The 23,665-nt window shown below is 41.6% G+C and overlaps 1 protein-coding gene across 1 annotated transcript; it reads left to right on the top strand.

The window, feature by feature from the left end:
• Positions 1-1,477: 1,477 nt before the first annotated feature.
• Positions 1,478-20,148, top strand: LOC138793490 (probable tRNA methyltransferase 9B). Its single transcript, XM_069972090.1, has 4 exons — positions 1,478-1,710; positions 10,828-11,017; positions 16,555-16,728; positions 19,112-20,148. Exons 1-4 carry the CDS (start codon positions 1,705-1,707, stop codon positions 20,062-20,064), a joined length of 1,323 nt encoding a protein of 440 aa, XP_069828191.1. The 5' UTR covers positions 1,478-1,704; the 3' UTR covers positions 20,065-20,148.
• The last annotated feature ends 3,517 nt before the right edge of the window (positions 20,149-23,665 follow it).

Genomic DNA, 23,665 nt, shown 5'->3' with positions numbered 1-23,665 from the left:
CCCCTTAACATAACTTTTGACATGTCAGAAAGTTACATAAACTTGTAAATGACTTCTATTTAAAAAAAAAAAAATCTCAATTCTTCCAGTACTTATCAGCTGCTGTATGCCTTGCAGAATGTGGTGTAATCTTTCCGGTCTGACACAGTGCTCTCTGCTGCCACCTCTGTCCATCTCAGGAACTGTCCAGAGCAGTAGGAAATCCCCAGAGAAAACCTCTCCTGCTCTGGACAGTTCCTGTCATGGACAGAGGTGGCAGCAGAGAGCACTGTATCAGAATGGAAAGAATACACCACTTTATGCAGGGCATACAGTAGCTGATAAGTATTGGAAGACCTGAGATTTTTTTAATAGAAGTAATTTATGCTGTGTTAACGATAACGATCGAATTTGAACGATAATCGTACGTGTAAACACAGATCACACGATCAAGCGACGAGCGAGAAATCGTTCATTTTGATCTTTGAACATGTTCTCAAATCGTCGTTGGTCGTTCGCAAAAAATTCGCAGATCGTTCCGTGTAAACAGTCGTTCACCGATTTTATCTATGTGCGAGATAGACTTAAACTGTCGCAAAACGAACGCAACACGATTTTTCTGTATGATATATCGTTTCATCTAAACGCTGATGGTTATAAAAGAAAAATCGTTACTTCGAAGTCGTTAATCGTACGATCGGGCGAATTATCGCTCCGTGTAAACCCAGCATTACAGATCTGTATAACTTTCTGACACCAGTTGATTTGACACCAGGTGCTACCTATACCATTTAGGCAATACCATGCCTTTATATCGTCCTAACGCAAGCAGCTGAATAGAAGTAAGCACGCAAGCACAGGGGCCTTGTAGACAAACCATGGGATGTATATAGCTGGGCTTTTGCATCCAGAGGGACACCCCCAGGGCTTTTGGAGCTCATTTTCATATTAATAAAGACTTTTATTTCAGTGCTGGACCTAAAACCCCGTGTCAAGGCCACTTATACAGATCATGATAATATTCAGGGAATATTTGTAAAATAAAAAAAAAAAAAATATATATATATATATATATATATTTTTTTTTTTTTCTATTGACCCCCATAACGAATGTTATTTTTATCGTTATTAGAAGCCTCATCCCAATAAGCCATGGGTGTATGCTGACAGTTCTTATAGAATTGTTCTCAATAAAGCACAATCTGCTATCCATACAGACACATATTGGAGTGCGACACTAACGAAAATATGAGACGTGTTATCTGATGATTGCTTTATCCCCACCTGCCGTTACTTCTCCGGCTTGTATCATGTTCAATGTTACAACGACCTTTGCATATAAAGCCCATTTGTCTTTAATCCCATTGGATAATATTCTCTATACAGGACGCAAGAAGTGCAGATTACATGTTATAGCTTGTTCCCAGAGCAAATACGATACAAGGACAAACGGCAGGCACATGCAGGCAGCTCCTTTGTCTTACATCTTGGAGGAGTGGTGATCAGATTGCTGAATAATGGCAGAGACATGACACAGGTCTCCGGTTGCTCTGTTACGTCTCACATTCACAGCACACCTGCAGGTTCAGCGTCTCCTCCCCCACAGGCAGGTGGAAGAAACTTTCATTCACTTAACATTTGTTCCTCTTTGTTCTGATGTGTTTTGTAGCCTGAAACAGGGAAGATGTGCTAATGTCTGCAGAAGACTGAGCAGGCTATCACTTCATGCAGGTAACAAGCATTGAAGCCTCTGTGTTATAGACTGTACACTTCTATTTAGTATTATTGGTTCTCTGTGTGGCTGTGATGTTTCCTGAGAGACTTGCTGTACTGATCATTCATTGATTTTATGGTGTTGTTGATGTAGCAGTCAGATATGTTGCCTGGCGTATTTTGTCTCCCAATAACCTACTTTTCATCTTAAGGACATAATATTTTTTTTTTTTTTTTTAGTGGTTTATTTGTATTGATTTTTTTTTTTTTTTTAATTTTTAGACATTAGAGTTTTTTTTTACAGAAGCCTTTGGGGGGGAAAGTGCTTAGAAACCACTGACCTTTTAGGGTATAAACACACACACCGTATACGCAGCGTATTTACGGCTGCGATACGCAGCAAATACACAACAAATACGCAGCAGATTAGATCTAAATAACTGAACACAGCATCAAATCTGCACCATCAAATCTGCTGCGTGTACGGTGTGTGTGTTTGTACCCTTAGGGTACTATTACACCAACAGATCTGATGAAAGATTATCTGCCAAAGATTTGAAGCCAAACCCAGGAGTGGATTTGAAAAGAGGAGAAATCCAGTCTTTCCTTTATGACCTGCTCTCTGATTATAGTCTGTTCCTGGGTTTGGCTTCAAATCTTTGGCAGATAATCTGTCGTCAGATCTGTTGGTGTAATAGTACCCTTAGAGTGGCTTAGAGACTACTCACCTCCTAAAAAAGCCTTAATGGAAACTTATTGGGGGGTAGGGGTGTAATTAGGGTGGACTGTGAGAGCTATCCGGGGGAAAATGGAGCTAGTACACTATGCCAGAGGGCCCCCCTGCAGCACAGGCCCCAAAGCAGCTGCATGGCCTGCCTCCATGGTAGCTACACTACTGTTGGGGGATGTATCATTTGCACATTTTTTTTTTCTGTGCTGTGCAAAAATTATATTTAGGAGCATGGGCATAGATTGATAAATATTCCAAAATTTTTGCACTTTTTTTTTGGGGGGGGGGGGGGCTAAAAAAAATGACTAACTACGCTGTCTGACTGGAGTACTGCTGCACAATAATTTTTGTGCAAAATAAATCTGGCTAATATAGTAGCTAATAGCTAATATAAACCACACACCCCCTTTGAGCAAAAAATGGGAAGAAAGGTGTAGCCAGTGTAAACTGTTCAAAAATAGAGCACATGGCTTGCGCACGCCATGCACAAAAACACTTTTTGCACCAAAATAATGTTACAAAAAGAATGATACACATCCCATTATGTTTTGTTATATAGACTAAGGTCATGTTCCCATGGTATATTTTGCATATGTATTCAGGCTTTAGGCAAGTGGGGTTTATGGTTGGTGCACGCCACGGAGAAGGTGAGAATCTTCATGGCGTGCGTCATAGTAGATGTATAGAGATATACAGCAACCAGACCACTGCCTTTAGAGCAGAGTGGTGGTTGGTAACCTAGACAACAAGCTGTCTACAATGGGATGGAAAAAGCAGAATATCAGACGGAGGTAAGTTTGCTTAATGATTGTATTTGTCAAAAACATTTTAAAGTGACTGTACCACCAGGCCCAGGCTGAAGCACTGGAGGCGGGCCGACCCACCCTTAGTGGGAGGAAACCCCAGCCCCTCTATAATAGGGTTCCATTGATTCTAATGGAGTCATGTCATGGAGGGGCTGGGGTTTCTTCCCACTGGCAGTGGGTCGGCCTGCCTCCAGTCCTTCTGCACGGGTTTCTTCAGCCTCGGCCTGGTGGTACAGTCACTTTAAGTGAATTGTGTCTCCTTGACCTAACAGCTAATAGTGTCAGCAGTTTGGAAACTACAGTTGAAACATTTACCTTTAAACGGTACTCTGGAGAAATTTTTCTTTTTTTGTCAAACTAACTAGTGTCAGAAAGTTATACAGATTCAAAAACCTCAAGCCTTCCAGTACTTATCAGCTGCTGTATGTCCTGCATTCTTTCGAGTCTAAAACTGCTCTCTGCTGCCACCTCTGTCAGGGTCAGGAACTGTTCAGAGCAGGGGAGATTTTCTATGGGCATTTGACAGTTCCTGTCAATCAGCCAACTGTTATCACATAATTGTGATGCTTGGCTGAGCGGGCATGTGTTCTGAATGGAGAAAGCTGCTGCCAGGGCAAGGGCTTATCTCGCCTTGAACAAATTTGGGCTTTTGAATCCAGTATGCCTTACTGTTCTCGTCTCCAACGTGTGCCGTCAGGAAAGAGTCAATAAACCCAATAAACATTAGATGTGTTTCCAACTTTCTTCTACCGCATGGTCAGCTTTACTCCCAGACTGCTCAGAGCTCTGTTGAAACAATGGCAGCATTTGTTTGTAATATCAAATTACAGTATCACACAGCTCATAATAAACTTCCTAAGAATTCTTCTGGAACTAGCGTGCAGAGGCTTTACTCATTCTTCTGCTCCATTGACAGTCCGGGTCAGTAGAACTGGAGGAGGTTCAGGCATTATAGTCATAAGATCTAGGCTATCATTTAAGCACTGTGACCTACTTCCTAAAGTTTTCAGTTTCAGTAGAACCATGGAGGGTCCTACGTCTTGCAACAGTAATACAAATGGCAAAATTCAATTGTGTCAAAGAAAATATCACCAATGCATGTTTACTGGGTTTAGTGTAGAGCTTAAAGGGGTTGTCCATCGAAAAGCTTTTTCTTCTAAACAGGTGTCAGGTTTCTTCAACAGGTGTCAGAAAGTTGAATATAGATTTGTAATTTACTTCTATTAAAAAATCTCAAGTCTTCCCATACTTATCAGTTGCTGTATGTCCTGCAGGAACTGTCCAGAGCAGGAGAGGTTTTCTATCAGGATTCCCATTGAAAACCTCTGCTACTCTGCAGAGTTCCTGTCTGGGCCAGAGATGTCCGCAGAGAGCACTGTGTCAGGCTGAAAATAAAACAACATTTCCTGCAGGACATACAGCAGCTGATAAGTATTGGAAGACTTGAGGATTTTTTAATAGAAATAAATTACAAATCTATATTCAACTTTCTGACACCTGATGATTTAAAAGAAAGGGATATTCGCTGGACAACCCCTTTAATATTCACTCTGCAACATAGGGATCAGTCCTCTGAATTGGAAAGAAAAATTGTACCACAGCAAGCCTTATAGGTAGGGATGAGCAAATTTACAGTAGGAACAAAGTAAATCGCTTTGTTCCTATTGGCATTCTGGCTGCGGGCTTTGAAGTCTGCTCCATTCCCAGGTGCTGGGAAAAGCTGGATCCAGTTCTGGAAAACTCCTCCCAGTTTCCCAGGACTGGATCCAGCTTTTCTTAGTGCCCAGGAAGGAGCAGCATGGAGTGGAGCAGACTTCGAAGCCTGCAGCATGATGAGCGGAATGCAGCCATTTGCTTTTTTTACTACTGTAAATTCACTCATCTCTTACTTAAAACAGATGTTACACCATAGAGCAGCAACTGGTGTTCCTGTAGACCAGTAATAGTGTGCTAAGGCAGGCACAGACACTATGTAAGGTCTGACCTGTCGTGACCTACATGCATTCTATTTCTGACAGTCACAAATGTTACGTAACATGTTATTAGGTGTCACACTTTGTCTTTTAAAAACATCTCGCATGCTTGAGTAAAACAGTGCACACCACCCATGATGGTTAACATTGCTACACGTGACTCACTGTGTACTCTATTCTATATAAATGGCTCCTACTTAAAGGAGAACTCCGGTTAGGAAAAATCTAACCCTGTTCAATCACCACCTATAATCTGAGGCTTGTTTGTTTTTGGTTTCTATTACTTGAATTGGTCCTTTTGACTGCAGCACATCCTGACTTACACACTGAAGCTGCTGAAAATCCTCCCTGCCAGGTCCACTCTGTCTCCACTCCTCAGTCCTCCCCCTCCCTTCTGAGACAGAGGTCACGTGATCTGTCTCTTTAATTACCAGGCATGCTGTAACAACTCATCTGTAACCCCACCCGCCACTGACATCACACAGTGATCACCTGGCCAAGAGCAGGGAAACAACTGCGTCTTCTGAGTAGTATAGCGGAAAAGAGATCAATTTGTTTTAATCTATCTATCTAGATGGACAGATAGATATATACTGTGCAAACCAGAAGCAGATGAAGCCAGTAGTGAGCAGGTACTACAACACAGGGGCAGGTATCCGGCAGTTGGTTCTGAGGTGCAGTGCATGCTGGGAGATGTAGTTTGTTAGGCGGATGCCATGATGTAAAACTGAGATCACTTGTAAAAATCTGGAACTCAGAGCAGTGCAGACAAGTGGGAAATTAGCATTTTATTCTTTTATGGGATCACTGGAATTCCCCTTTAAATTAAAGCTGTCAGCTACATTTCGCGTTTCAAACCGATGTTAGTTCATAGAGACACATTGTACCTTACACGTGTCCAGCCATGCTTCCACAAAGTAGAAAAATGCTTTTATTCTCTAGTGTAAAGTGCTGAAGGCTGCATCACCTCTTCGTTTCCCTTTCCATCCCTTAAAACATGAATTGCAGCTTACAGTTTCACTTTATTTTTTTTTAACATTATTGCCATAGGCATGATACCTTGATTTCCCTAAAAGTTAAAACTTAGCTTTTATTTTTAGTTCGATAAAATTAGACACCAGTGTACAATGTGTATTTACAGTGCTCTATTAAAATAGGTATACCGTTGCTTTTAACGTATACTAGTATCAGGAGACGTTTTCGAGAGTAGAGCTCATGCAATGTGGAGAGACTTCAGGAATAAATATAGTGACCTGGGGTTAACTTCACCTCCAAATATGGTACTCGGTTAGCACCCGGCTATTTTGATTGCCGGTGTTTGTCGGTAAGTCTCATACACATTTAATTTCTGTCCCGTTCTAAGGGCCGGTTCACACTCTCCGCCGCGGAATCCCGCCATGCTCAGTGTCCTACTTTGAGCGAATAGGAGAGCGCGCGCCTGTCCAAAGAATGAACATGTTAAATCCCTGAGCGGAGAGCGGCGGCAGCGGACAGGCGTGTGCCCTCTCCATTCACTGGGAGACAGCGATGAGCGTTGGCGGTGCGACAACGGCGATGACAGCTGCTGACTGACGCCTCGGGAGCGCGGCGGGGGACAGCGTTGAGTGTTGGCGGCGGGACGGCTGCGAAAGGACAGGTGAGCGCCTGCAGGGCCTGAGAGCGGGGAGGCGCGGGGGTGGGGGGGGTGCTGTTGTTTGTGTTGGTTACAGGGGGGTGGCGGGTACGCGTTGCGGTGCTAGTGAGGGGGCGGCCGCCTGAGGTTTGCCTCAGGCGGCAGAGATCCCGGAATCAGCCCTGGATGCAACAACACTGATTCGTTGGGTTGAATTTACAATTCTGTTGGCTGTTATTGGAAACCGTTGACGCGCTTGTTGCCAGAGGTAATACAGATAAGGTGGTCCATTCACAATATGCTTAATCAGCTCGCCCTTATCTCCCATACACACAAGCATTTGACTGAAAGGGAATAAAGCTGCTGACAGATGGCTTATCTCACTAAAACAAAAGGATTGGGCATGTTTAAAGGAGAAGTCCGGGAAAAATTTTTATTAAAGTATTGTATTGCTCCCCAAAAGTTATACAAATCCCCAATATACACTTATTACAGGAAATGCTTATAAAGTGCTTTTTTCCCTGCACTTACTACTGCACCAAGGCTTCACTTCCTGTATAACATGGTGATGTCACTTCCTGGATAAAATGGTGATGTCACGCCCCGACTCCCAGAGCTGTGCGGGCTTTGGCTGCTGGAGAGGATGATGGCAGGGGGACACTGAGGGACACAGGGCACTGAAGGGACACTGAACATCCCTCTGCCATCATCCTCTCCAGCAGCCACAGCCGGAAGTGAAGCCTTGATGCAGTAGTAAGTGCAGGGAAAAAGCCCTTTATAAGCATTTCCCATAATACGTGTATATTGGTGATTTGTATAACTTTTGTGGCGAATACAATACTTTAATAAAAGTTTTCGCTGGAATCCGTCTGTAGATCGTACGCCGCCGTACATGTGCGGCTGAAACTACGGGCGTGGGAAAAATTGACATGTGGCCGGATGCGAACGAATCACGAACATACGCCCGTAGTAGAGTTATGCTTCCCTAGCTTGTTTCGAAGCGATCTGAGGCAGGTCATTTACTTGGAAATCTTCGCCCAGCCCCGTAAACCACACAGAACCTTTTGGATCGAAAAATCAAGTTCAATTTGGCTGAAATAAGTACTTCATACGGGACCGCATGGAAATCCACGGCCGTGAGTTTTAACATTTCCGTCCTCAAACAATGGTCTTGTCCATTTTTCACGGCACCGTATACGATCCGGCCGTAAGCTCATACGTAGTGTGCACTGTGCGGGCGTATATCGTATACTTTCAAGCGAACGCATCAACCTCAAAACTACGTGCGTATATTCGCGGTTCGCACTACGGACGGAAACATACGCAGTGTGAACATAGCCTTAAAGTGTGCCTGTCATGCTGCTTCGCTGCCGGATCAGTGGTGAGCTTCTCTGTAAAGCTCCAATGCAGAGGAGCAAACGAGCGCTGTCAGCGGTTGCATGCTCCTTGTTCCCTGCTCGCTGCCAGCGCTATTACACGCGGCGGCAGCAAGCGGGTAAGAGCTGGGGGGCCACGGGGTGGAGCAGGGGGGCTGCCCGGGTGATTGCTAGATCATCTAGGCAGCTCATAGAAGATAGCAGAGACCTGCTGCCACTGCTCCTATTACAAGGAGCAACTGCAGCAGATCGTTGCTATCTTATGCTGCGTTTACACTGAGCGATAATTCGTCCAATCAAACGATTAACGATTTCGAAGTAACAATGTGTTTTTTATAACGATCAGCGTTTAGACGGAACGATATATCATTTGGAAAATTCATTATTGCGATTTCCTATCTCACACATAGGGTAAATCGGTGAAAGACCGTTTACACGAAGCGATCTGCAAATTTTCAGTGAACGACCAACGACGATTTGAGAACATGTTGAAAGATCACGATGAACGATTATCACTCAAATGCGATTGTTATAGTGAAAATTTGAAGGATAATCGTTCCGTGTAAACGCACCATTAGTCGTTTGTCTTTCAACATGTTGAAAGAAATCAACAGACAATGATCAGCCGACATCGTTCACGTGGGCTGATAGTTGTCTTCTATTACACAAGACGATTATCGGCCGTGACGTAACACTAAGGAATTCTCGCAGATAACGTGCCATTGATTCTGCCGCTTGTCCACATGCACTCCCGCTTTCCGTTCCTTAGACTCCATTCTATGGTCAGGCATATTTCGCCCAAAGATTGAACAGGTTCAGGGGATTTTGGTAGTGGTGCGTGGTTTTCTGAGCAACGGAATCCGCGGCAAGTTATCAGCGAGAATTCCTTAGTCTGGACATATCCTTATGCTGGAAGTTTGTATCTCCTTGGATACCAACACCAAATGAGACTGTAATACACGTGACCCCCATTGGATCCAGTAGGAGTTGCATGTAATACGGTCCCACAGGTTTTACCGCTGATCCAGAAGCGAGCTGGCTTGGCAGTTAAACTTTTTATCCAACATTCCTGACCCTTATCCCCCCCCCCCCCCATCTCCTCTTAGGGAATAGTTAGAAGACCCCCATACACATTAGATGGTCAGACTATCCCTCTGATGTATTGCCGGCGTTAGTGTTACATCATATTACAGTAAGTAAATAGTTGTATGATTTATAGATGAGAAAATAGCCTAATCTATTGGAAGTCTAGTTCAGAGTCCCTGTTGGAAAATGACTGTAGAGGTTTGCTGCTTGCTGCTAGACTTTATAAATTGGTAAGGTTATTTTATAGTTCATGTCCCTGCACGCACAGTCGGCATTATTACTGAGCTTAGCTATGTATTTTATACCTATAATATAACTGCAATGTGGTTATAAAACTCAGGCCTCAGACCTTGACGGCTGCAGTTTGTGAACTGACTTTAGATCTGCTCCCAAAAGACACTATAGTATATTTCTCCAATTTGTATCTGCTCTAATGTTTATCAGAAAGCTACTGCTAGAATACCAGGCTCAAATTAAAGCATTAACACTAATGGGGAACATTTATCAAACATGGTGAAGTGGAACTGGCTCAGTTGCCCCTAGCAACCAATCAGATTCCACCTTTCATTTTCCAAAGAGTCTGTGAGGAATGAAAGGTGGAATCTGGTTGCTAGGGGCAACTGAGCCTGTTCCACTTTACACCATATTTGATAAATCTTTCCCGATTTTAGCCTGTATACTATGTTTTGGCATACACTGAATACATATAATAGGAATGTTATTGGGCACTATCCCACAGGGATGTGTCAAACGTTTTGATTGGTCAGGATCTTACTTCTGTGACATTCACCAATCAGGAGAATAAGCTGTGCACAGAAGGAGCAAATCCCCATAGAAAACCTTTACCATTCTGGACAGTTCCTGTCATGAACAGAGGGGGCAGCAGGGAGCACTGTGTCAGACTGGAAAAAATACACCACTTCCTTCAGGACATATACAGCAGTTGATAAGTACTGGAAAACTTGAGATTTTTTAATAGTTTACAAATTTACAAATCTGTATAACTTTCTGACAACAGCTGATTTGAAAACAACTTTTTTTTTTTTTTTACCAGAAGATGCTGCCTATACCATATAGACAAAACCCGCCTTTATACTTTATAAGCAGCTGTAGGCTGATAGAAGCAAGAACAGGAACCTCGAAGATAAGCCATGGGATCTACATAGCTAGGCTTTTGCATTCAGGGGGAACACCCCCATGGATTTTGGAGCTCTTGAGTTTTCATAATAGAGGTCCTTTATAAATCTACATAACTTTCTGCCACCAGAACATTTATTTCTCCGGAGTAGCCTTTAATAAACAGTATTCAATTAACTTTTACTGAACTTTGGCTGTGAAAGGTAGAGAAAATGTAATAAATATGACATGTGACATGTTATCTTTTGTGCTGTGATAACTTTAGACTTGAATGTATGGACATTGCTGTTTGACAAGATGATGTCTGTGCGCTCTAACATCTCACAGGCAAACCTTGCTGTGTGTACAGTCACAGAGGATGGCTATGACATCTGGCTTGCCTTCAGATGAATAGAATATTCTATTTTGCTTTAAGGCACTTCAAATGTTCAATGACATAGTGAGACAGACGATGGAAAAGGAAGCAAGCCGCTTAGAAAGACAACATGTACACAAGGTGTATGAGAAGATCGCACCGTACTTCAATGACAAACGCTACAAAGCCTGGCCAAAAGTCCAGGAGTTCCTGCTAGCTCAGGAGCCCGGAAGTCTCATTGCTGATATAGGTAAGTGCAAGAATTAAAGGATTTGTACTTTAATGATGTCTGGAGGATTTAAAATAGTCGCATTAAGGGTGTGTTCCTACATTCAGGTTTTTCAATGCAATTGTTGAATGCAAAGCCAAGAATGGGTTTTAAAAAAGGGAAGATGTCTTACCCTTTGCTATTTACATGCCATGTATTTAGGAGCTATTCCTGGCCTAGGCTTTAAAAACTGCATTAAAAAAACTAAATGTGAAAACAAACTCTAAAAAAAAACTATTTTTAAGGGTATATTCTTACATAAGGTGTCCACAGTATGTTTGATGTTTTTGGCTTTACTTCTGCTTACTTTTGTGCTTCACATTTGGCAATAAAAGAGACTAAAGACACAGCTGTGCCCTAAATGTTTTATCAGAAAAAACTAGGTTAGGCTATGTTCACATTGTTCTAAAATACGGCCGTTTTTACATAAAGGCTATAAAATATATAAAATACGGCCCTTTTTACATAAAGGCCATTGCTGTGTAAACAAAGGATGTTATTTCTGAAATAACGGTCGTTATTTGCACAACAAAGGGCGTTGTCGTTAAATATGGTAGTTGTTTTTACATAGCCTTAATGGAGAGGGGTCTAACATTTAGGATGCACATCATTTTTAGCTGTGTAAGACATTACACAGACAGCCCTTTGGCTTTGGTAGAGTCCATGAAATGCCTCATTTCCCCTGCGGGGGAGCTATAGATAAATTAGACATTCGGCTGTGTTTAAAGAGATCAGCAGCTCCAGCACAGGTAAGATAACAGCAGGGGCCCCAGTTTTGGGACACCATATAGGTAACACAATTGAGAAACCCTTATAACAAGAAGGAATTGTCTTGAAAACTTTTTGCACGTCGCACAAACTTGTCAAAAGTTTTTATTGGTTGGTTCCTCACTTCCCGATGACTAAATGAAGCCTGGAGAGAACAGAGATAAGCGAACCTTGAGTACACTCTAATTCGTCCGAAGAGTTTGGATGCAGCCCTAGTTACATGTTAAAGTGTACCTGTCAAAAGTTTTGATCGGTCCAGGTCTGGGTGTTCAGACCTGTACCGATCGGGAGGTAGAGCTAAGCGCCGTCCTCTCCCGGCTGTGTGTCACGCAATCAGACGGATTTATTAGTCGGGCTTCATTATAAGTTCGACTGATCACGTGACACAGAGCCGGGAGAAGACTGTGCTTAGTCCAGTCTTCTCCCAGCTATGCCTCCCGATCGGTACAGGTTTGAACACTCAGACCCGGACCGATCAAAACTTTTGATATGTCTCTATGACATGTCAAAAGTTTTGGGAAACAACAGTGACACTTAAAGTTTTTTTTATGACTGTGTCCATTTAATCATGCCCTATCCGTCCCTCATCCAGCATCATCTGCTGGGGGTTGGGAGGCCACCATACATGATAGATGGCCGCCTGGCCCCATCAGGGGTATTAAAGTCACACACTGTACATCTAGTGTGTGGCTCTTTCGTGATTTTATTGATTTGTTGCAGTTATCTCTGCAGTAAATCCCTCCTGTGTGAACAGTGCTTTAACATGGAAGTCCGTTTAACCACCATTAGGTGTTGTACTTGTTCAGGAAAACTTCATTAGTGAAACCTTATTACAGACGACATTACGTTATTATGACGTTATTACAGGCCATAATCACAGTCACTTTTACACAAGGCTTAAATTATTTTCCTGAATGGAATCCTAATCCTGTAGTAGAACCTGATCCCATCTAGTTTTACTCGCTTTCTGTGCCACAATCACAGGGGGCTTTCACTTTACTGTACAGCTTAGTCCCTTTTCATCAGTGAGTTCTATCTCTGCAAATATTCACTTCCAATACGGTTTCGGGGAACTGAACTGGGTGAATTTAACTGTGTTTTAGGATATGTGCTATACCTGGACCACAGTGCTTTTACGGAATTGGATTTCATGTTGTTCTGTGATAATCTTAGGACTGTATTACATGGCTTTGAATTGCTCAGTAGAGATAAGCGAACTGAAAGTTAGGGTTTTCACGAACCTGAATGATTGCCATCTCCTACTTGGAGAAGGTGGCTGAAGCCCAAGGACTGCATGAAAAACATAGTTACAGCTATAGCTTTATCCAGGCAGCGGGATTAAAATGTTGATCACCAGGGTTCTTGCAAACCCTAATTTTCAGCAAGTTTATTCATTTCGATCATGCAGCCCTTTGGTGCAATCAGCCATCACCCAAACATCCAACATGATGGACACTGATTTTTTGACAGGTCAAAATGACTGGGGGGGGGGGGGGGGGAGATTTTAGGTATTGCAGCTGTAATCCACCAGGGTTTACTAGGCCAAGCTTAAAGGGGAACTCCAGGTAGAGGTTAAAAAAATGAAACTTCTGCAAAGCATAACGCATTACTTACCTGTCTATCCCAGTTTTGAAACCACCAAAAATCCATTTGTTTTGGGGGTTTTCGTTCTGTATTGTGTTTCTGTACTTCCCGGTTGAGCAGTTCCCAGAATGCAGTACTGGTTCCAGAATGCAATGCTTTCCCTCAGCTGTTCATCACAGTCCTTGCAGCAGCTGCTTCTGGCTGGTCAGAGATGATGAATCACTCGGGGCTGGGAGACAAGATCCTGCCGAGCCTCCTGTGACATCACACCCCGCCTCCTGTCTGCACCATCAGCCTGTGCTCAGCAAACACAATGTGAGACAGAGGCATGGAAGATTTGTCTCCTAAGGGTGGATAGCAGTGGGAGCAGGAGGCAATGTGAGTTGGCACAGAGGCCATTTTTCTTCACTTCCTGGATTTCTATCAGCTACCAGCGTAGCAGAACCGCACAGATACGGTAATACATTATATAGACACATCTATATAACTTTTAATGTACTTTTAATAGAAAACAAATTTTTCCTTATGTGGATTTCCCCTTTAAAGCTACATTCACATGTCTGCAATCATGGATTGTGGACAGTACTTTGTGCCTGTGGTCTGCAAGTCACAGACAGCTACATTCTAGAGTAGACAGTGACCTATACCGCAATTGAAGATCTGCACTATGACATGTCCTTTTTTTTTTTTTGTGTGGCGCAGCCTACAAATTGCAGATGTGTGAATAAGCACATAGAAAACAATTGGTTTTAAATTTGTCCAAAGTTGTGAATCCCATTTTGCAGACGTGTGAATAAGGCCTAACGGCGCCATAGGCAACACATATAGATAAAAGCCACGACCACTCAATACCCTTTTTGGCCGTTTTATGGCTGTCTTTTTGGACAGTTGTCCTTTTGAGGCCAAATAACCTCCGTTATTTTAGCTAGAACAAACGGGCAAAAAAAAAATGCTGTGTGTTTGTAGCCAAACACAATACGCTTTTCTGAATTGACTCTAAACCCAACAAAATATGGAACTATCCTGTATACTATGTATAGCACATTGACTCTTCCCTACGACACCATTTTTGAATAGTTTCTTTTTTTTTGTCAGCAGTTTTTTACCCTGCTTTTCAATGTTTTCTTTTTCTGGCGCTGTAGTTTAAGTATAGGCCTTTTATTCCTTTTTTGTTTAATAACAAGTCATGGTATTCCAGAATTTCTGTTGAAGAATTTGGGGGGGGGGGGGGGGGAGAGAACGCCAATATGCATACAGACATGCCATGCCCCTCCATAGAATTCTATGGGATTAAAATCGCCACTTTTACTTATAAGTAGTTAATAAGCCTACAAACACCTACAAGGTGATGGCTCATTCTGTAGGACCTGCTGGCTTTAGTTTCTTTATGAGGAGGATAACACAAGGTGCTGCTCAGCATATCACATAAGACACCCTATTCTGGAGCTTCGAGGGGAGAATATCTATAATACAATGTTAATGAAGTGTTTATAGCTGTATAGTACAGAGATGCTGTGCCTCCATGCTTGAGGCTTTAGTTTCAGAAATATTCAGTGATTGCAGAGAGAATGAATTCATACCATAATTTCCATAGTTCAGCCTAATACAATGTATCACTTCAGGGACCCTAACCCCGCTTATATCCTCATTCGCCATGTCCGGCAGCAATTATTTATGAAAGTATGGCGTCTTCAATGAATAATAGTTTTTCTTTACTTAGGGAATTTTTCGGAAAATGTTTTTAGCAAAACTCTGCGGAGCCCAGTAACAGTAATTTATTCCCAATTCAGGAGAAAACAATTGTGACTAACAATTACCTGTAATGGCTCATTTAAATACATGGCCTTTTAATTTTCCTCCCGCTAAAGAAACAGAAGAAAATTAGAGGCTTGCAATTATTCTGGTAATACAAGCAGATTGCATTAGATAAGTATCTGGGAGTTTATACAACGAGTTTGCATAATTACTTTATTGAGATAAATAGATTTTTAAACTATTCCCGATGATGACTGTCGCCATGGGTAGCCTTCATTTTTTTAGGACTTCAGCTTGTCTATAGTTTTTCTTCCTTTGAGCTGAAAGGGGTTTTATTAGCCTGAAAAAACATGGCAGCTTGCTTCTGGAAAGTACACCATGCTTGTCCAAGAGGGAATAGGTATCATTTGCAAAACTAAGCAGAGACCATGGACTAGAGCAGCGCTTCTCATACTGTGAAGTGCAGGGTCCCTGTCTGTGCCTGACATTAGAAAATGGAGAGACTACACTCATAATGGCAGCCCAATCAGCCATCAGTGTAGGTTCCATACTTATAGTAGGCAATGATAATGATGATATAGATGCTATAGGGGTGAGACGGGCTAGCAAGATATAAAAAACCACCAGGTGAGTAGAGGGCTGGGGGCAGGACTGCTGCACTGTGGTGCTGGTGTACAGATGGAACAGTGTGCATTTCTGCACCTTGATGTTGGCTTATACAGGTGGAGCATGATGTATTTGTGCACCGTGGTGTTGGCTTATAAAGATTTAGGAGTATGTATTCCTACACACTGGAGTTGGATTATACAGGTTAAGCTGTATGTATTGCTGCAATGTGGTATTGGGTCACAACAGATGGAGCAGTATTTATTGCTATGCTATACTGCGGTGTTGGTTTCCTACAGGTGCAGCAGTGTTAATTGGTGTACTACAGTGTTAGTATATTAAAGATGGAGCAATATTTGTATTGCAGTGTTGGTTTGCTACAGGTGGAACAGTATTTACTTGCTGCCCTGGGAAATTATGTGCACTACATGGCGATATTTGAAGTGGTAGTATACATTTGTTGGTGAGGCCCCAACACCAACATGGACTGCCTGGTGAGGCTTGAGAACAAAAAGTCTGAGAAGCCATGGAATAGAGTAGTGCTGTTGCTGAGAGGAAAAGAGGCAAAACCTTAGCTATCTATGACATGACAATGAATTCAATGATTTCTCTTTAAAAGCTTCTGACTTGCGTATACACCATGTGTAGTGGAACCTTTCATAGATAAGAGGTCAATCCAATAAAGAAGTGTGTCGATTTCCATCACAAGTAGACAACAAAGCAGCTTACTCGGCCACCGAGGCAAAAGACTTCACCTTTTCCTTTGCACAATTTTCATCATCTCGTGTTTTTTAATATGATTTCAGGTTGTGGAAATGGAAAATATCTGCATATTAACAGTGAGACATATAAAGTGGGCTGCGATTATTGCCTGCCCTTGGTGGAAGCTGCAAGAAATCGAGGCTATGAAGTCATGGCGTGTGATGGTCTGCGGCTCCCGTACAGAGATGGCTGTTTCGATGCTGTCCTGTCTATAGCTGGTGAGTTACAGAAGGTTGTTTTTCACCATCTAGCCTTTAGGATGCAGATTTCTTAGCGAGCAGACTTTGGTAGATACCTAGCACGTATTTTTTATGTAGTAGCTTAAAAAATCTCAGGTATCATGTAGCCAATGCATCTAGAAATTTGCTGCAGGCAAATACCTCTATCTATTATATAAATTTACTATATAAACTCTGTAAAGTAATACTTTGTAATTTAACATGCAATCTGCATTTCATATTACAAAGACTAATATGAATAAATACTCACAAGAAGTTAGGGATATTGACTTTGAGAGAGATTTATGGAAACCATAGAGCTCTCTGGCCAGTGATACTGTATCATGGAAGTAGGGCATGGAAGTAAAAACAATAGTGATCTCCTCATCACAAACAATTTTTTTAAATAAAGCCAACACCAGTAGTGGGCATACCCCAACAAAAATGTTACTGTCTCAATAACTTGTCATGAGCATCAATTACAGCTTGACAAGGACCTCGCATTATTGTCTGCCATATCCCATTCTTCTTAAAGGGTGTCCCTCAGGTCATTGAGGTTCTGGGGTACAGAGTTATGAGCCTCTATACAGTGATACAGCTGATCCTGTAGGTTTTCTATGGGATTTAGGTCTGGAGAATGTAAGGTCCTCCAGTCTCCAGCAGTTGTTCCCTAATGATGCGACTGTAGGGCAGTTCTGTATTGGCCCACACTGAAACACCACCAAGCATCAACTAACAAGCTCCTTGTTAGAGAACAGCAAGTTGTGCAAAAAGTACTGAAACACTGAACAGTTGGACATGTACATTCAATAGGAACAATTAAATTTGCAACCCAAAATTGGTATGAACTGTTAGTGAGAGGAAAGAGGGCTAGATTCACACAACAGATCCGCAGCAGATTTAACGCTGCGAATATACAGTGGAATCCGCTGCAGATCCCTTGCCTGTGATTACTCGCAGTGGGATTGACATCCTGCTGCGAGTATGTAAGTGACAGCTCCCTTAACCCCCCGCCAACCAGAGCATATATTACCTGCTCCATGATCGGGCTTGCTTCTGGGGTTTGCGGCTGGACGTCTTACTGATTGAGTGGCTGAGTGGGACATCCAGACGGCAGGAGCCCCCGAAGCAAGCCTGATCGTGGAGCAGGTAATGTATGCTGTGGCCGGCGAGAGGTAATGGGGCAAGTTCACACTACGGAATTCTCGCGGACAATGTCCGCGGAACTCCGTCAGCTGTCCGCCCGCACATCTGGGCGCCTTTCCGCAGGCCCCTTAGACACCATTCTATGGGCCGGCGTATTCCGCTATACGCTGAAAGAAGTGTCATGTCACTTCTTTTAGCGGATCGCGGAATACGCCGGCCCATAGAATGGTGTCTATGGAGCCTGCGGAAAAGCGCATGCCCGTGCGGGCGGACAGCTGAAGGAATTCCACGGACATTGTTCGCGAGAATTGCGTAGTGTGAACCCGCCCATGGAGCTGTCACTTACATACTCACAGAGGGATGTCAATCCCGCTGCGAGTATGTTATCTTCTTGAAAATCAAAGGCAAGTGATCTGCAGCGGATTTCGCAGATTGTCACCTGTTTCTGGAATTAACCAGAGCAGGTTTACTCCTTCCTGACATTGAGAGAGAGGTGGCAGCAGGGAGCGCCATGTCAGTAAGATACACCAATTCCAATGGAGGAAGTAAAATTATTTATATTTCTGTATCTGGCATTGGTGGGTTTTGTCTGTGCTGCTCATTTACACTTTCATATGTAGGTCATATTTAAATAAAGAAAAGATTTCAACCTCTACTGTGTTTTGGACTCGCTTTGGGTTACAAATACGGATGCATATTTAGGTCAATATTATGTGTGAATTATGACTTAGCTGGGCAGGTTTTTAGAATGCTTGCATTCATTGACAGCATGTCCTTAGGGCCAGAGCCACACTGCAACTTTTTTTTTTTTTTTTTTTTTTTTAGTGCTACAACAGGGTTGGGGAACCTGCACCCCACCAGCTGTTGCAAAACTACAATTCCTATCATGCTGCAACAGTGCTTTGGCTGTCCAGGCAGGGAATTGTAGTTTTGCAACAGCTGGAAAAGCTGCGGGTTCCCCATCCCTGCACTGCAAGATTGAGCTTTTAAAGCTCCAGCTGTTGTCCGCATACAACTCGATATATTGCTATGCCCCACAGTCTGATAAGTAAAATCAATCTTTTAGTTCTACAGAAACTTGCAGTGTGGCCATTGGCTAAAATGGTGAAAAAGTGAGCCAAGCCTTTCAGAAGAATTTCAGGTTGGGTTTGAGATTATATATGTATGTGTATATATATAATATATATACACAGTATATATAAAAAAACACTAACTTCTTGTTTTTGGGCTTACACAGTGATTCACCATTTTTCAACAAAGGAACGTCGCATTCTAGCTATTAAAGAGATGACTCGGATATTGAAAGTTGGTGGACAAATGATGATATATGTGTGGGCAATGGAACAGAAAAGAAGAAAGTTTAAGAATCAAGATTTACTAATACCTTGGAACATGGAGCCTGATACACAAAACCTATCCGACAAACTACGGAACTCCTGGCAACCGGACCTCAAAACCATCTCCTTGAATCAGCGGTTCAACAAGGTCCATACCTCCGCAAAGCAAAGAACAAAAAGCTCCTCATTTCTAGATCACCAACCTTCACTATATCAGAGTGATCTTCATTCATCCCAGTTCTTAGCTCAATCCTTAGACTCAGGATTGAATGAGACTCCTGAGTCCAAGACCAGTGGGCAAAACCATGGAAGCATATTCCGTCGACTGTATAATCTCTACATTGACATCACGAGAGGAAGAAATACAATTTCCCCTAGGCCTTCGCATTTCTTTAAGAACTATGGAGAATTTGTTCCAAATCAGGTGCAAAAACTTGAGAACAATACCAACGGGGTTGTGGAATTGTTAAGATCACCGACCAATAACGTGACTTCATGGAAGTCTCCCGATGTAGAACTTTGCAATAAAATCATGAATGATCTCAGTGTGGTCCCTCTACCAGATCTGGGATCTAAATACAGACAATCGACTGATCCGCAAGTTAATCTTACAAACTCCGGTGAACATAAAACTAAAATCAAGAGAGACAGTAACCAAGATCATAAGATGGTTTCAGCGGATCATCTGCAAGGCGTAAATAATGGCTGTCTACGTTACTATCATATATTCAAGCAGGGCGAGCTCAGTGACCTCATAGAACAATGCATTCCCGAGCTTCGTGTTGTTCAGACTTTTTTTGACCATTCTAACTGGTGTGTTATTGCCGAAAAGATTCAACTCTCTAAGGCGTAATATGGTTGTCTTAGCCTTCTGGTTAAGAAGAAATTCGTTTTTATTGTCATTTAATGTTGTTCTACACATTTTATATTGTATAGTTTGCCTATTTATAGTTTAACTTATTGGTTTTACTACTACAGCTTTTTATTTTATTAAACCTATCTGAAAACAGCGAGTATGAGTCTGGCACAGTGTATGGGTATTAGTCAGATATCTAATCGGTACTTGATGTACGCTTATTCTGTAGAGCAGGTTTTATAGCATTTATACTGGTCATAGATTGATTTGCTACGGGGAGATTGTATCAATACTGGATGATCTGGTTTACTGTGACCTTAGCTGTACTACAACAGTGTTTACTTAAGGTATGCAGTTTTGTGAATGGGCTTTACACACGTCGCACGGCTTAGTAAAATTTACATGATGATACAAGGAAATGCTTTTAACTGTGAACCCGATAACCGCTAGAGGGCCCTCATACTCATATTAGGAAAATGTCATCCAAAAACTGATTTAAGCAGGTTCAGATGGTTATCTAAAGGGGATAGGAGCAAGGGGGAAAGAGATGCTGGTGTGCTGGAGTTCAATATGCAAAATATTTTGTGTATGTGTCAGATAAGTCACTGCCAAAAGGTTGTTTCCCTCTCCCCCTCCAGAACATATGGACACTCTGCTGAGTCAAATGTGTGTGTGCACGCGGTGGGTGGGATTGTTGTTGAGCGGTATAGATGCCACCTATTTGGCCTATAGCTATCTAAAGTGTGCTTAAAAAGGTCAGCCAAGATTTGAGAAAGGGTCCAGCTCTTTTTCAAGAAAAATCGCCATTCTTGTGGTCGTTGCATGGCACGGCCATTCACATTCATTTAGTTGCAATACCGGACACATCCTAGAAATAACAATAGGAAAAGGGGATCCATTTCTTTTAACTCGTATTACTTTTTTAAGATACACTATAACACAGTACATATAGTGCCCCCAAACCAGTTGCTACCAGGATTTGGAAAAGTGTAACCACTACAAAGCTTACACCCTACACTACAGTAATATATACATCTATATTACACCATGGGTGGATGGAAATTTGGACAGTAAGGGGGGGATTTATCAAACATAGTGTAAAGTGAAACTGGCTCAGTTGCCCCTAGCAACCAATCAGATTCCACCTTTCATTCCTCACACTCTTTGGAAAATGAAAGGTGGAATCTGATTGGTTGCTAGGGGCAACTGAGCCAGTTTCACTTTACACCATGTTTGATAAATATCCCCCTAAGTATCTAAAGCATTGGGGCTAAAGATGAGCGAATTTACAGTAATAACCAACAGAAGGGCTTCATTATCTCTACAATACCCTCATCAACCTGCTTCCATTTAACTCACTGCCGCTCCTCCCCAGGTGCTGGGAAAAGCTGGTTTGAGTCCTGGGAAACTGGGAGCAGTTTCCCAGGACTGGATCCAGGTTTTCCCAGTGAGGAGCGGCAGTGAGTTAAAAGGCATTGCAGAGATAATGAAGCCCTTCTCTTGGTTATTATTGTAAATTCGCTCATCTCTAATTGTGGCTAAGAAGGTTCATCCCTTCATGGCAGCAGTTTCTCCTATGACAGGACAGTTCACCATGACACGGGTCATTGACTGGCTGTAGGAACATGAGTGCAAGTCTCCTGGCCTTTAGCGTCTTCCAATCTTAACCATACAGAGCAGGGAGGGGAACCTGTGGCCCTCCACCTTTTGAAAAACTGCACTTCTCATCATGCCTGGACAGCCAAAGCTCAGGACCCAAAGTTTCCCATCTGTGTGATAAGTAGATAAAATATGCATATATATATATATATATATATATATATATATATATATATATATATATATATGCATGTGTTATTTTTTAACACTCCTGGATTTCGCTAAAATTACAACCAAAGTAAACAAAGCCTAAAAGTTAGGCCTTGACCACAAAGCCATACTTTGCAGTCCGCAACTCCAGACTGTAGAGGACACATACAAGTCTATGGGCCAATGAATATTGTGGGCTGTGCAATACAGCCTCATCCATGGATGTGTGAACAGGGACTTATAGAACACTTAGGGGGAGATTTATTAAACTGGTGTAACGTAGAATTGTCTCAGTTGCCACTAGCAACCAGATTCCACCTTTCCGTTTTCAAGGAATCTGTGAGGAATGAAAAGTGTAATCTGATTGGTTGCTAGGGGCGACTAAGACAACTATTTTACACCAGTTTGATAATTCTCCCCCTTAGGGTACAAACCCACTTGACGTATTTGCTGCGTGAATCAGTCTTAAAAATAAGCAGGCAAAACGCAGGTTGGCTTTATGCAATTGTTCTGCGTTAAAATACGCAATTGCGTATTTTTGAAGCGTGAAGCTACATGCGTTCGCACAGGTTGTTAACAACTGATGCTTTGCTAACAACAAGCTTCACGCTTCAAAAATACGCGATTGCGTATTTTAACGCAGAACAATTGTATAAAGCCAACCTGTGTTTTGCCTGCTTATTTTTAAGACTGATTCACGCAGCAAATACGTCAAGTGGGTTTGTACCCTTAGTCTCGAAACAAGATCTGCAACATCCAAAAGTGTATAAAGATTGCAACACCTCTGCTGAAGACTGTACACCACACAACTTGTGTGTATACAAGAAAAAACCTAAATATCAGCTACGAAAGCAATCTATGCCAGACACACATCTCCTGCAGAAGCAGCCTATATAACACCACTCATCTGTGTATAATCAGGATGTCACACCTGAATGTGATGTGTATGCAATTATTATTTACAGACATGTCAATAGAAAATGTCTAAGCTATGACACAATAGGTTCTGTGCAATAATTGTATGAAGATAAACAGGCAACTCAACAAATCTACCTGATAGATATATATATATAGATATAGATAGATAGATATATATATATATATATATATATATATATATAGATAGAGATAGATAGAGATATATATATATATATATATAGATAGAGATAGATAGAGATATATATATATATATATATATATATATATATAGATAGAGAGATATATATATATATATATATATATATATAGATAGAGATAGATAGAGATATATATATATATATATATATATATAGATAGAGAGAGATATATATATATATATATATATATAGATAGAGAGAGATATATATATATATATATATATATATATAGATAGAGAGATATATATATATATATATATATATATATAGATAGAGAGATATATATATATATATATATAGATAGAGAGATATATATATATATATATATATAGATAGATAGAGATATATATATATATATATATATATATATAGATAGAGATAGATAGAGATATATATATAGATAGATAGAGATATATATATATATATATAATATATATATATATGGGCCTCAGGTCAGGGATGTCAAATTTAGGCCCCCAGCTGTTGTAAAACTACAATTCCCATCATGCCTGGACAACCAAAGCTTTAGCTGTCCAGGCATGATAGGATTTGTTGTTTTGCAACAGCTGGAGAGCCAAGGTTTCCTACCCCTGCAATGAAATCTCTGCAGTATAACACATCTTTGGTCATGTGACCCATCTTGAGGCCAAAGT

Source organism: Dendropsophus ebraccatus, chromosome 5 (genome assembly GCF_027789765.1).
Source record: "Dendropsophus ebraccatus isolate aDenEbr1 chromosome 5, aDenEbr1.pat, whole genome shotgun sequence".
NCBI classification, from domain to species: Eukaryota; Metazoa; Chordata; class Amphibia; order Anura; family Hylidae; genus Dendropsophus; species Dendropsophus ebraccatus.
The sequence above is the reverse complement of the archived record's forward strand: the minus strand, read 5'-3'. Positions and strand labels throughout refer to the sequence as shown.

Excerpts from the sequence above, each read along its gene's own strand:
- LOC138793490 (XM_069972090.1), top strand. Across the intron at positions 11,018-16,554 it reads AAGTCTCATTGCTGATATAG|GTTGTGGAAATGGAAAATAT; the intron begins GTAAGTGCAAGA and ends ATATGATTTCAG. Across the intron at positions 16,729-19,111 it reads TGCTGTCCTGTCTATAGCTG|TGATTCACCATTTTTCAACA; the intron begins GTGAGTTACAGA and ends GGGCTTACACAG.